The following is a 15017-nucleotide window of genomic DNA, read 5'->3' on the forward strand; positions in this document are numbered from 1 at the left end:
GGAGCCTGCCATGTGAAAGCGTGTGGGCAGAAGACACAGCATGACAAATCCATGCACAACCAGGCAATGAGTGGAAGGCGACTTTCTACTCAATAGATTCCCTGTAATTAAAGTGGAAGAGAAGGGGAAATGGAATCACCATGAGCTAGCACCATTGTGATAAATGTCACAGACCACGTGCCCTAATGGATGCTGAAATGAGGAGGCTTCACATGTTTTGCATAATTTCAAGTGCCTCCCCTGAGGACCTTACCAACTCTACAAGGCCAAATAGTAACTTTCTGCTGGAGGAATTTGTAGATGCCAACCATACCACATCGTGGAAGTAAATCTCACCAGTGTCTTGACACCCTTGATAGAAGAAGAAACTGAAAAGGTCCTGACCTTCCTGCCTTCAGTCCACTTCCCAAAATGTGTAATCTGATTTCAATTGTAAAATATCAGGTTGCATCATCTTGAAGAACATTCTTTAAAATAGCTGACTGATAACTATGCGAAATCATCAAGATGAAAATATAAAGAAAGATAGAGGGGCTTTCCTAGCCGGGAGTTGACCGAGGAGAAATAATGAAAAGTCCATGCTATACCCAAGAGTAGAAAAAAGGATGAGTAGAAAAGGCTGGAACTCAGCTGAGACGCGAGTCAGTGCCATGTTGAGGTCGTGTTGACAGTCGCATGTGGCCACATCGATGCCAAAGTCGGGGCAGGGCTGAGGGTAGAAAGCAGGGCCTCGTACTGGCCTTACTCCTTTTTCTAGGCCTGAGATTAACTTAAAAATAGAAGTTTTTAAATAATCTGTCATTGTCCAGGCTAGTGCTGAGAGCTTCCAGTCAGCAGAATTAGAAATTCAGGTGACTTAACAATGCTTCGTTTTGAGTTGTACCAACATTTTGCGCAATATTGGGTTATGGAGTCACAGGAGAGCAAACGCGTGAAGTAGTCGGTTTGCCCAGCTTCTGCAGTCTCCCCCATTGTAACGTTTCCTGGTCGCTGCCATCGTGATAGGCGAGGTCAAAGTGTGGCTCTTCTTTCAGACTCGTGAGTTTTAACGTTGAGGCTGCCGGTGGAGCTGAGTCCTCTCTGTGCCTACCAACATTCCCGCCAGTCACCAAACTTTGTTTGAAGCAAACATTTTGCTTATGACAAACCAGTGTGTCGTGAAAACCCCGGGTTCGGAAGCTGTCCAGGGACTTGAAGCATCAGGCTCTCTCTGAGGTGAACGCTGTGTATGGAGCGTGGACCCAGGTGACCGCCGAGTCTCCTGTGCTGATTTCTTAGACACACGTCCGGGTCCCCGTCGGCTGTGACTCTCTGCTCATCCCTGTGCTTGCAGGGGGTGAAGGTGTCCTTACTAACTGCGAAACTTCTGGCGGGAAGACGGATCAAGGAAAATGGAGAATTTGAAACAGTGGGCAGATCTCTTTCCCATGAAAAGACTTCTGTTTGTTTCTGTAAAGGGTGGACTGAAAACGTGGATTTTACCATTGCTTTCCAGAGATTTCTTCCAACGGCACCATGTAGACAGTCGTGCTGCCTGGATGTGGTCGTATTTTATGAATTCATGAGATGGGCTTCTTACAGCCATTTTTATTTGTGCTTGAAATAGCATACAGTGGAGTGGAGCCTCGTGCATGCCTGGGGTAAGCGGTGGTGCCCGTGCTAGCTAGAATCACTGTTTGTTTTTACCGTCAGGCCCCTCCGAACCCAGTCTGGGCGGTAGCCTCATCACAATAGAAACACTTACTGCCTCACTGCAGCTCACTCCCCAGTGACATTCTCAAAAGAAAGTGCTAGAGTCCGGCCGCTGTGGACGTCTAAGTGGGTTGGAGGCTGGGAGCCTCTGGGTGCATCCTGGGGAGCACAGGACCAAGGGAGGTCTGTCTCCAAGTTGAGGTCCAGTGTTTTCCCTTGAAGTTGTTTTGGCCCAGAATATGACATTTAGTTATGTGGAGCTGATACTGATGAACTGCGAACGCCTAAGATGTGACGGCCGGCCGGCCGCCCTGCGCCTGCGTCCAGGTCTCCTTGCTGTGTGGCTGTAAGTTCAGCGCCTGGCGACCCCACTGCAGTGCTCGGTGTGAGAGTGGACACCGAGCGGTCCACTCGGAGGCTTCGCTTTTGAACGTGAGGGGCCTAAATTACCCCCACACCGATTGCAGAATTTTCAGTCATATTTTATAGCTCTTTTCACTTGGCTTCTAAATGGCAAGTCACCCTCCTGCCTCCCTTGCTGACACACACAGAGCGCGCACTGGAATTGAGAATGAGCAGCGTTTGAGAGACTGGGGGGACTCAGCGCGGGCGGAGCCGGGCCGCCCTCTACCCGGCCAGCAGAGATGCCGATGCCAGGCTGGCAGCCCGAGTGGGCGGTGGTGGCTCAGTGCCAAACGCCAGGCCGCGCCCTCACGGTGGGTGGGTGGTGTCTGAGCACCCTGACTCCTGTGTTGCCCTGGGCTGCTCTGGCGCTGGCGGAGCCGCGTAATAGTTCTCTGAGGTCAAGGCAGTTAGCCTGGTCCAGCGTGACCATGGACTTCCAGGCCAGAGGACCACGCAGTAGGGGGGTGTGCATGTGTGTGTCCGTTTTTTCTTTATGATATGCCTTACAAAGGGGCAGCTGGAAGATAAAATAGCACAGTCCTCGGGCCGTAAGAGGTAGCGCCCTGGGGATGTGCTAGTAACCCAACTGCCTTTTCCTATTCTGTGGTATTTGGGGTCCTCCAAATGCACCTGTGCCCCGGGCCTGAAGGTGGGCTGAGATGGTCCTCTGATGGTCCTTCATTTTCAAAATCCTGAGAGTCCCTGTCTGTGGCTAATCAGACATTAAGTATCACATTCTTCAGTACCTATGCTCAGATTCAGGGTCACTAAACAACAAAGCCGCATTAGATGTTCGTTATGCGAATTAAGGGAAGAATTAAGGGAGTAAAGTCACCACTCCTGCCTCAAGGAGCTTATGCTGTAGTTTGCAAAGGCCAGTGGGCAGACATGAGTGGACGGCGATCAGAGACATGCAGAGAGCCGCTGCGGCTTTGGTAGCACGAAAGATCAGAAGAGACAGAATGTTTTCCTCCTTTTATGGTAATACACATTTCATAATAATTGTAATGGCTGCTTTCCCCTAAATTTATGTTAAATCTCTGATTGAGCAATTATGGAGGGGTTTTTTTTTGTTGTTTTTTATAAAAGTTTATTTTTACATCATTTTGTACATTTTTTTTCCCATCTCAATTGTAATCCCCATGGGTTTCCCATCACCAAGTCACCCATGTGCCATCACCATAATCCCGTGCATTTCTCTCCCCTTACCCCATTTTTGATCCCATTCCCCACGCCAACCCCACAAAAATGTCTCTGGTATATGGCTGTTCATTATTTTTGTTATTTTCTCGCCTGGTCCATTACACTCCTGCTATGAGTGAAACCATCCGGTATTTTTCTTTCTCTTTCTGGCTTATCTCACTGAGCATGATCTTTTCCAGCTCCATCCAAGTTGCTGCAAAAGACATGTTTCTTTTTTGGTTGCTGAGTAATATTCCATTGTATATATGTACCACATCTTTCTAATCCAGTCATCTACTTTTGGGCACTTGGGCTGCTTCCATGTTTTTCCAATTGTAAATAAAGCAGCAATAAACATGGGGGTGCAGGTATCTTTTTCAATCAGTGTTTTTGTGTCTTTTGGGTAGATACCTAGGAGTGGGATTGCTGGGTCATAGGGAAGCTCCATGTTTAGCAGTTTGAGGAACCTTATGGAGGTTTTTTAAGAAATGGGTTGATGTTGCTATATTAATAAAATGACCACTGTATGCCTGCTGGACACCGTGCGTGCGTGCCTGCCCGCTCAGAGACTACACAAACTCTGCTGAGTTTCGGTCACGCGCTTGGAGTTCCTGTCTCTGCACTGACATGCGAGTCAGGAGACTCCAGCTACAGGTGAGCTTGGGAGCTCAGTAAAGCACCGACTTTTCCCAGGTCTTTTGCTGAGCACACCTGTGCGTGCTTCTTCATTTGATTTGACCGAAAAGGGTGAAGTAGCGCACTTTGAACTGTCTTTTCTGAGTGGGGCTGCACCTTTGGTGATGCGTAAAGTTGAGTCAATGTCGCTGTCTTGGTTTTGCACATCGCAGTAATAACGCAAAGGGCCCCGCCCCGCCTCCCTCCTGTGTCTTCCAGGCAGTCAGATGCCTCCTCAGCCACCTGGGAGCCAGTCAGAATCCAGTTCCCACCCTGCCTTGAGCCAGTCTCCAATGCCGCAGGAAAGAGGTTAGTCTCCAGATCCTATCTTATTATCTACCTTTGTGTTTCAGTATGCAAGGCTTCTGTGAAATTTGCTTACCTGTGCGTCTCCTAATAAATCATTTTTCAAGAATATCATGTTTCCTCATCAGATGAAAGAAACACACAAGAACTTACATGTAACAGCAAATGTGGAAAAGAAGGCTGTTTTCTCACATTGGATGACATTCAGACCCACAGAGTGTCAGGCCCACGTGGCACCCTGAGGCATGGTTTACCCATGACTGCAGTGTGACAGTTGCTGTGGACGTGGCCGTTAATGACCCCACTTGGACAGGGGCCTGATGCAGCGGGCTCTAGCTTGTGGGTGTGTTTCTCAGGTTTGATCAGTGACTTGTCCCGTGATCTTTAATAGAGAAGTTTCAACACGTAATAAGACCTTGTATGAGAAAGCTAGAATCTTGGAACTGGAGCAATTCTCAAGGATCAGAGAATCCAGTCACCTCAATTTACAGTAAAAGCACAGAGGCCCGTTGAGGTCGTGTATAATGTCCTCGTTCTCAGCAGCTAATTAACGCCTGAGCCAGAAAAAGTGCGGGTTTTCCCTGCAGCCGATGACATTCAGGCTGTCCTGCGCCTGCGATGCTTTGGCCTTTAGCCCAGCTCTGTGCATGACTCTACCGGTGACTGCCCTGTCGGGGCCATCGGCCTTCATTCGCTTGTCTCTGTCTTCTTTCTCCCCTCAATAATTAAGCCACTTCTGTCGGTGGCTGTGGCGATTTCCATCCAGGTCAGTGTAGACCAGGGCTTACAGTCCTGCTCACCATCTGCCACGATGCCAGGGCTCTCCTGAGGCCTGTGAGTCAGGCTTGCTGCCACCCGCCCCACGGGAGGTCCCACCCTCCTCAGCTCCTCCCCCACCCCGCCCAGAAGGTGAACACTGGCAGCGTGATAGCTGCTGTTTAAGTTCCTGACCCCTCACGTTGGTTATTATTTCTATGTGAATCATCGAGTGATTCTCCTCTAAGTGGACTATAGAGTTTGAGTCATTGGCCATGTCAAACTCTCAGCAGGACATTATTTAGAAAGTAAGCACCTGGCTCCCCCTGGGGCGCAGCGGGTTAGGACACAAGACTGCGAAGCTGGCCACAGCCGCTTCAATGCGAGTTCATCCCCAGCCTGGAGGTGACCACAGGGCACAGCAGACCTCTCCTGTCTCTCCACTGCTCCCCTCAGCAGTGTACTTCATCCATCGGCCTGTTTTGCTCCCCACTCTGTCTCTGATGAGTCCTCTCACCGCCCCTGCACCTCTAGTCTGCACCCCAGTTCTGTGTACATAGATAAGTAAAGTAAATCTTTAAAAAGAAAGAAAGGAAGCACCAATGGAAGGACAGATGGGTGGGTTAGCCTTATCTGCACATCATTCGTGTTGAAGTGAATGTTCACTGGGGCTGAAACAATTTTCATATCCTAATGCATTAAGGACATGTTCAAGTCCTTAATGATAAATCAAGGTATAATTAGAGTTTGGATTTCCTTATCAAGATACTGTAATGTGTTTTAATAATGGGCTAGTTAATGGTTTTCAAACTTTGGAGAACAGGAGAATCACCTGGAAAACTTAGGCAAGCAGGTTTCTGGCTCAGCAGGTCTGAGGTGGGTGGGGGCATGGAGAACCCACACCTCTGCGAGTCCGGCGCCCTGAGACGGTGCTGGCGCAGGACTGCAGCCCTGGTGGTCTAGAGCCGCACGGTGTGCGCTCTGTCCTCCGAGCCCCTGGGCCTCCTGCGTCGCACGGGCCTCCCACCTCTCAACTGCTGACTCCAGCGCACGCCCGCGGCTCGGACTGGCCGGCGACAGAGCGATTCAGGGGGAGCCGGCCTGGCCACGGGTTCCAGTCACCCGCTCCTTGGGCGCCAGTGCGTCTGCACTGTGTCCCCGGGCCAGAGAGGGGAGAACAGATAGAAAGAAATTGTCCTGCAGGTGCTTCTCAGGCCAGACGCAGTGTCGGATGAAGGGCTCTGTTGTTCCCCTGAGCACCTCCTGGGCCAGGGTCCCGCCTGTGGAATCCTGCTCCGTTTACGAGCACGTGAGATGAGAGGCCCTACAGGCCCGCCTCAGTTACTCCGAGCCGCAGCGAGTCGGTCTTCCTGGGCCCCGCCGCGCTGGCCCAGCTCCTCCTCATGGCCGTTTAAGAGACTGGAAGCCTGAGCTCTCCTGGTGGTGCAGCAGGTAAAAGCACAGCACTGTGGAGCTGTGGAGCCGGCCACAGCCCTGCAGCAGGAGTGCCATCCCCAGCCAGGGAGGGACCCACGGGCACAGCAGACCTCCTGTCTCCCGCTGCTCCCCTCAGCACATCTGCCTGTTCGTGCCCCTCTCTGTCTCTGGCCCATACCCCAGTTCTTGTAGGAAAAAAAAATTGGAAACAAAGAAAACCAAATGTGAAGGATGCAATGAGGAAACTCCGTTAAATTAAACTTATAATAACTGAAATGAAACCGACTTCAGAGCGGAATCTAGTGCGGTCTCCTCTGCCCCTTGCGAAACGGCCCTTCGGGTTTTCTTCCTCGCCTCCTGCTGCACATGGCGTGGGGCTGGTGGTGGCGCAGGACTGTCTGGTGGTCCTCTAGCGACCATACATTTTTTAATCTGCTACGTCTGAGTTTGTGAGTGTGGCCCTGGTGGTCTTCGAGCAACCCTGCTGGAGACAAGGTGCTGTCTCCTGTGAGTGGGGGCCGTTCCCCGAAAGGGAAAGTGAGTGTAGGAGCCACTTTGCCTTTTGTGAGCTAAATCTCTAAAAGTGGGTAGTAGGGATTTTTCTTTTTTTCTTCTTAGGCCAGAGGTAGAGGAGTGAGAGGATTCCCCAGAGACAGGGTGGGGAGCAGAACAGGTGGATCCACTGAAACCCACTGCTGAGGAGCAGCGGGGAGACAGGAGGGTTTTGCTGGGCCACCTGGGCCACTCCCTGCCTGGATCAGACTCAGGCCAGAGAGGTGACAGCCGGCAGCACTGAGACTCAGCTGCAAGACCACCAGGGAGGCCCAGCAGGGGCTTGTTCATTGGCTTTGTCTTTCCTTAAAATCTAGTAGGAAATCTGAGCTCCTGGTGACATTTATTTGTCTGCTAAGGTGCTTTAGTGGCAAATGGTGCCATCATCTTAGTGCTTTGGTACAGTAATAAAAGCATTTTTTAATTTGTTTTACCATGATTTGATGTTTGCTAACAGTGTATATGGTGCAAAGTAGATCTAAGAAAACACTTGCTAGGAAATTCCCATGTTGACTCCATATATTAAAAGTAATTTAACTTTATTTATACCTTTTTCAGTCAATATACTTCCCCTCTTATTTAGAGAAATAATGAAAGCATTCGAGAGAAAAATGTGTATTGATCAGTTAGCCTCTGATGTAAGAACGTGCTCCTTCTCAGAATCCATGGACTCAGATAGACCAATCAGGATTTAGTGTCTGCCCTGCCAAACTCTAAAAACACCCAGGTGGAGCAGACCGTTCTACGTATTTTGTTAAAAGATGTGAGTCAGATAAGAGCAGATGAGCCCATAATTGCATGCGTGTTCTGTAATGTGCGCGTAGGACATAGATTGCCGCTAGTTGCTAAGAATCTAGACACACACTTGCCCAGAGCCACCTGCACAGAGCGAGAGTCACGGCCTCCCTGTCTTTTGAGGGGCCGTGCGCTGGTGCCTTCCCGGGCCTCCCGGGGTGCGCGGTGCTGAGCACTGCCGTGCTGTCCAGGCGCCTGAAGCCAGCCTCCTGCTCTGCAGCCGCCCCTTCCTGTCCCCGTGTCCCCATTCAGGAAGAACGCCAGTGCATCGGCTGCATAGTCTGCTTCAGAGAAGTCTGCAACCCGTAGGCCGTCCTGAGGTTGGCGGCCGGCGGCTGCCAGGCCTCCCCGGGGCTGTGTCCTCGTGAGCTCCGCGCCCTGCCCTCTGCGGTCCCACACTTACCAGGTGGGCTGCTGCCAAGTTGGCCAGGCGGCGTCAGCCATCAGCCCGCCGCCCCACACTGCACGTAGTGGAAATAGCTGCTCGGGGCACCGCGCTTCCCGTCTGCGAAAAGCCTTATGCAAAGTGCCCGGAAAGTGGCACTGTGGTGCCATGGGCAGGGTGCTCTGTGGAGCCGCTGGCCTCTTCCCTGCGTGGGGCTGCCCGGCCTCTCGACACCAAGCTGGTTTGTGCCCTGCATCTAAGACGGTGCTGCAGCTTCTCCAGAAGACGTCTCCAGCTTTCCTAGCTGTGACTCCTTGGTTACAGACCAAATTTAGAAGAAAAAGGTCAAAACTTTAGTAGTCTGTAACACATTGGCTGTTGATTTTTACTTTAAACCAGATCCTTTCCTTGTAGACCTCATCGAATGACAATATAATTGCTCTTAAAGCACCGCACCAAAAAGCCAAGGAGCAGCAGGCATTGCGGGAGCAGCTAAGGAACTCTTACAATACCAGAGTAAACTTTTCAAGCAAATGATCGCTAGCAAGTTTCTACTAGCTTACCCGTGCTTCTTCATCTTTAACTTATATTTCTTAAAATTTGGACAGAGCAATAGGAAATGGCATTTTAATGGGTTGCACTGTTTCCAAGAGGGCTTGCCGGGGTATGAACAGTCATCTGAGTAGACAGATAAGTGTAATCGTATTAACATTAAAATGATTGCATTTTTAACCCCTGTAAAATGGTAAGCTTAATGAAACTAGCAAAGGCCTTTCTCATTTATTGGATTAGCAATTAGGTGAAAACGTTTTAAGAAGGCTTATTTATTTGGACAGATGTGGAGAGGTCAGAATTAATTTTTTTAAACCTTTTAATTGAATTTCCTTTGAATTTTCACAGTGGTGTCTACTTAAATATTCACGTTAATGCTGGTGGTTTTCTGAAGGTCTGCCCTGGGTCTGGAGTCTCAACATCAACAGCGGTTCCTTAACCCTTTCCATGTAGTGTGCCAGCAAGGACTTCCTGCCTACAATCCCACGGGATTTGAATAATTAGAAGGTGGTAATGAGGATTTAATTAGTCCTTGAGAGATGCTGAAAGCAGGTCCACTAAGAATTTTCCCTTTTGGATTCGGACCGACGCTGCCGGACTGCGCCGTCCCGGGAAATGGATTCTGCTTCGAGAGGCGGTTCCTCAGCACCGTCCTTTGCCGTCAGATTGCTCGGAGGTGCCCTGGGTGAAACCTTCCAGAATTACTGAATAACACCCTCATGGTCATCTGCTACGTGATGACTTCACTGGGCCCCCCGCTCCAGCCCCACTGCAGCAGAGTTTAAAGCATACGGCCTCTGCTGCCTCGGGCCCCCGGTCAGGCAACCCAGGTCGTGCGTTTGCTCTCCAGTGGCAGGACCAGGAGAAGTGAAAACCTCTTGCTCTCTTAGATCCTGAGTGTGTTATGCAGCCAGACCCAGGCTTCATGACAGCTGGGTCGAGGGAGAAGCGAATGGTCCTCACTGTGGTGAAACACCTGTGGCTGTATTTTTATTGTGCATAATGCCGTTATCCAGAAAAATGACGCTGCCGTTGAGTGGTGTTTAGATGTTCCTTTGTGCACTGTCACAAAAAGGCGAGTCAGAATTTCTATACCGTGAAAGTATGAGGTTTTCAGCTTTCATACTTTTGTAGATTGAATAGAATGTCTTCATTATTCTTAAACTTTCTTCTGCAGTCAACCCCAAATGTGAGCTACCTTGGGATAACTTAACTCCTACTCTTTACTAGTGTTTTAGATTCTCTTTAAAGTCTGAATAGAATTCCTTATCACATTTCTAGCCACTTTCTGTTTACTTAGGGCAAATCTTTCTCTTGTTTTTTAATGTCAAGGGCAAGAAAAGAGATCTCTTTTTTTTTTTTGTAAAGATTTATATATTTATGCATACAGAACTGGGGTACAAGCCAGAGGTGGAGGGGTGGTGAGAGGATTCACCAGAGACAGAGTGCAGAGCAGAACAGGCAGACTGACAAAGTACACTGCTGAGGAGAGCAGTGAGGAAGACAGGAGAGGTCTGCCACGCCATGTGGGTCACCTCCGGGGCTGGGGATCGAACTCACACTGAAGTAAGCTGCAGCTTGCTTGCAGTGCTGCACTTTAACCAACTGCACTACCAGGGAGGGCTGAAAAAAGATCTTTTAAAATCAAGCTAGTGTCTTCTTGCAAGTTGGACTGAGCTCTAGAGGCAAGGCTGAGCCAAGGTCACGCTCTGCACCTGTGCTACAGCAGATGACAGAAAATAATCCCACCCCGGGCCCAATTCAGAAGTTTCAAATCCCTTTAAAGCCCAGAACAATCAAATGAAACAGTTCTTATTCTTAAATTAAGAACATTTCACTTAAACACATTAACAGTGTTTATTTCAGTTTTACCACTATCAGTCATTCACTATCACACAGAATAAAATCCTGTAGACACAGAGAATAAAAATTCTGTAGGCATTTTGATCTTGCCCAGATGAACAGCTCCCTGTTCCGCCCTGCAGGCCCAGTCCTACCGCCCTTAGGCACGATGCCAGTCCACGCCCAAGGCCTTGTAAAGTTTGTCACTGAGTGAATTGTCCCAAGGCCACCTGCACCGCTGTCCTGTATAGCCCAGGCATCTCTAGCTGGAAACAGTAAAAACCTAGACAGACTTTTCGTGCTGCTGCTTGGTTTCACAGTGACATTCACACGAAAAGTTAGCTCAAAATTTTCTTGAGTGTCTTAAAGAACCTAACTCTTTAGTTGGCAGGAACAAGCTAACATGTAGGTGCTTCATGAAGCAAGACCACCAAGATAACTGATAAGGAGTAGGAAGTGGCACTGAATTTTTTTTTTCTATTTTTGCAGACTCCAGACACTGTTTTGTTCCTCGTGCCTGTAGGCTCGGTTTTAGGTTAACAGTAAATCTGTGTCGAGGGTGCCCTGGTTTCAGAAAACGTTCTCTTAATTGACCTTTCTCATTTCTTCTACCTGGGAGGCGCTCTTATCACTGGCGTGTGGGCACACGAACAGACAGCACAGCTGCCTGCCAGCCCGTGCCACCACCTCCCCCCCACAAAGTGGTGCTGATGCCGCTGCCTGTCCCAGGGCCGGGGTTCAGGCTCTTGTGACCGTTCTGCCCCCCACCCCCAGATGCAATTAATTTAGCCGCTGCTCTTAATTGAGGATCCTTTTTTATAATCTGTGACAGATGAAAATAAACTCAAATGGGAGGTTATATACAAGAGAGACTATCCAGAAAGCTGTTTCTAATTTCTTCGGCCCCAGAACTCTGCCTCTGGGCCGGATGGCAGAGCAAACCCTCGCGGCCGGTCAAGAAGGAAGCGAAGGCCTGGGGCTGACGCCGGGGCTTCGCGGTAAACTCCTGTAAAAGTCCCCGTCAGGATCCGTTCACCAGACAGCTGGGAAAGCAAGCAGCACGCACATACAAGTCAGTTTATGTTCCGTGAGGAGTCACCGGTTGAGACTTTACAACACTTTAAAAGAAGCACAGTTTGGTTACTTTTGTTTGATGCAACAATTTCTTTTGAATTGCCCATTAAAGCTTGCTTTTATTAGTTAACACTCATTTGTAATTGGCTCATTATAGTTCAGTGAAAGTATTTCAGCACATCTGGATCTTAGGTGACTTCAGCTTTGTGTCTGGCGTGCACTTATTTATGGCAACCTGCCTTCTCCTGGGCCTGCTGGGCCTGTCAGTGAAAGCTGGTCGCCTGCCCACGTCCCCAAGCCAGGAGCTGGAGCCATCACATCTGCCCTCTCCAGGGATGGCTCCCATAGCCCCCTTCCCACGTGTCCAGGCCACGGGTAACACCACGGCCCCAGGGCTTCCTGCGTCTCAGTCTGTGCCGCATTCAGGAAAGCCCTGGGCCACTGTGTAGAGGGATCGGTCCTTTCACAAAAGCTGTCTTCAGAGGACGGTTGTCTGGGTCAGCTTGGCGACCAGGCCCCTCTGTCCTGCCCCTGCCGTTCTCTCTGGTCCTGCCTGTACCATCTCACCGTGGCCCCTGCCACTGAGCCTCCTTGGGGTCTTTATGTAACCCTTCTCTCCATGCCCACCTCGCCCGGCATAGACTCCCCATCTGTCCTTAATGACCTCGGGTCCGCAGCAGCCTGGCAGCTAGAAGTCCCTTGTGTCCACGACCTCTGGGTGGACAGACGAAAGGCGTCTCCCTGTCCTGGGCACCTCCACCCCCAGGGGAGCGCTCAGGCCAAGGTGGGTGGCAGTGCAATCCTGCCCCCCCAGCTCTCGGGGGCTGTTCCCTTCCCAGCTCCGGCGCCTGCTGCTCGCCCTGCGCGGGAACCAGCAGGTCTCGACTTAGGTGCGAGCTTGCTTTACTAGTGACTGGTTTTGAGACCTGAGACAGTTATCACTGAGGTTTGGGGTGCCCCGTGCATTTGTTGCCTCATGCTCAAATGCGACTTTGGGGTTGAAAGCGACAAATTGCAAAGCCCTGTGCGGACAAGAAGGATGCCTGGAAGCCTGAAAAGCCACTTCCTTGCTTTTTCTGGCGCGTGGTGACAGACAGACGGGCATCTTCGGCTCGACTCGGGTGGCCATGTGCCTCTAGACTCAATTGCTGGAGGAGAGACGCGGTGTTTTGCCCCCAGCGCACCCCACCCCACCCAGTGATGGGTGCTGCCAGGAGCTGGCAGGCTCTGGGGTCCCTCCGAGGCGGGGAGGCGTCCGGAGCCCGCTGCGGCACGGTGCGCCTCGAGGCTCCTCCCGGCAGTCTCCCTCCGCAGCCCCTGTGAGGGACGAGGCGCTTAAACCCCGAAGACATGGACACGCGCGAGAATATCTTCTTAAAATCGCGTTCTTTCCAGCGGCGTCAGGTCCCTGTTTGTGAAGGGGAACCGCCGTCGGCCTGGAATTCGGAGATCTGGGGGTGACGGCGCCTCCCCTCACACGCGGGGGCGCAGCTTTTACCAAACTGGCTGGAAAACACCAGGCACTTCTCGGTGGACGTTAACAGATGCCAGGAGTGTGTGCGGCTGAGGTGGGCGGCTTTGGGCCTCTGGGACCTGGGCCTGGCGTCGCCCCACCCACCCCACCGCTCCGCAGCCCCCCGAGGCTGGTCTGGGCCCCGCGCAGGCCTTCCTCCCCGACCCTCCCTCCTGCCTCCTCTGTCACACTGGGCGCCCAGACCCTAGCTCTGCCTGTCCCCGCAGGATTTAGCCTCTTGCGTTGTGGAATTTGCCGTGTTGCTTGACTAGGCTCAGCTTGTGCGCGCCGAGATCTGTGCTGAGAACCCCCGTGGCCGGTTTGGGTGTGCTTCAGGTAAATGCCGTTCCTAGTGTTGAGTCTTTCTGATCTGGAGATCAGCGCTAGCCCTGTCTTGCTGGTGAAGAATGTTCCTCTCCCCTCCTGTGGACAGTGTCCTGGGACAGCTCCTGTCTGAAGTGGAGAGTGTAGTGTGTGTGTCCCGACCATATATATCGTTTGCTGTCAAGGTTTTTCTTGATCCACTCAGACTTAGACCACACTCTGGATCTTTCTTTTGTATTTTCCAGATAAGAGAATCTTACAAAACATGGAACCTTATAAAGAATATTATGAACCAGGTAAAGCACCCTAAAAAACTATAAGGGGCCGTCCCTGGTGGCGCAGCGGGTTAAAGCACAGCACTGAGAAGCTAAAGCCGCTTCCGCAGGAGTTCGATCCCCACCTGCCCAGAGGTGACCACAGGGCATGGCAGACCTCTCCTGACCCGCCCGCTGCTCCCCTCAGCAGTGTACTTCGTCAATCTGCCTGTTCTGCTCCCCACTCTGTCTCTGGTGAAGCCTCTCGCCGCCCCTGAGCCTCTGGCCTGTACCCCAGTTCTGTATGCACAAATGGATGAATCTTTAAAAAAAAAAAAAAAAACTATAAGGAGTACCAGGTTAAAGAACTCATTTTAAAGGTCTAAACCCCCCCTAATGATGATCCAGGGAAACATTTCCAAAATGCTGATTCCACTTTCGGCCAGTTTCCAAGGTAGCAATGAAGTAATCTGTGTGTGTTGAGAAAAGCGTGTTCTTGGTTTAATCGTTAACACCCGGCTTCCTGGTAGTAAGTTTCTTCTAAGACCTGGCGCTCCTTACCTGCCTGTGAGAGGACAGCGGCGGCCTGGGGAACGCAGGCCGGGGCATCTGCGCACCTCTCTTCAGCCAGTGCTTACGTCGGCTGTGGCGTGCGGGCTGACCAGAGTGTGTCGACGTTTCTCACTTGCTTTTGGGATAAACCGTAGGGCAGGTTGTGAGCGTCTTCCCCGTGGAGGAAACAAGCCAGAGCTCGGGTCGTACGGCGAGCAGGACAGTGGTCATCTTGTTTCAGGGGACCGTGTCCTTTTAAACACGCTCCCCCCAAAAAACACTAAAAGCCCTAAAGGGTTGATTGATCTGTTGTACAGATGCTCACAGAGCTAGTCGCCTTGCGGCTTGCCCTCTGGCGGGAAACGTCACACCCCCTGCTCTTCGCTGGAACGGTCTGTGCAGGCGCTCCACAGGGATCTTGACTCCCTCTCTTTTCTAATGGGCAGACTCGGGGGAACCTGCCCGATCAGGAGGTGTGCCCACTGTGTCTCTTCCACTCAGAGCTAATCAGTCCTGTAGCTGTTGGCTGAGTGTCCTCAACCTGACAGGCTGGGTTTTCCGAGCCAAATAATATGGCCGCCAATTGTTTCTGGAACTGGCTCTCTGGAAAAGGGGCCGTGCTTTCTGGAGAGTCAGCTGAGTGAGGAAACTGGGGGTCGTGCTGTTGGGGAGCAGGAGGGGCCTGTGAGGAGGCCCCCTGGGAAGGCTACGGCTGTTTGCC

At 51.2% G+C, this 15017-nt stretch overlaps 1 protein-coding gene across 4 annotated transcripts in view; it reads left to right on the forward strand.

Annotated features, from left to right (window-relative positions):
* The window catches only part of ARID1B (AT rich interactive domain 1B (SWI1-like)), a 301215-nt gene that overhangs the window by 215921 nt on the left and 70277 nt on the right, over positions 1-15017 (forward strand). For 3 of the 4 annotated variants that reach the window (XM_012722087.1, XM_012722073.1, XM_012722082.1), the window contains one exon: positions 4174-4263. The exons of the other annotated variant lie outside the window; for it this stretch is intronic. In XM_012722087.1, coding sequence (XP_012577541.1) covers positions 4174-4263 — 90 coding nt within the window. The remainder of the gene's footprint in view (positions 1-4173; positions 4264-15017) is intronic. 4 annotated transcript variants of the gene reach the window in all.

This window comes from Condylura cristata, unplaced genomic scaffold (assembly GCF_000260355.1).
Source record: "Condylura cristata isolate star-nosed mole 26May11 unplaced genomic scaffold, ConCri1.0 scaffold00001, whole genome shotgun sequence".
In the NCBI taxonomy this organism is placed as follows: Eukaryota; Metazoa; Chordata; class Mammalia; order Eulipotyphla; family Talpidae; genus Condylura; species Condylura cristata.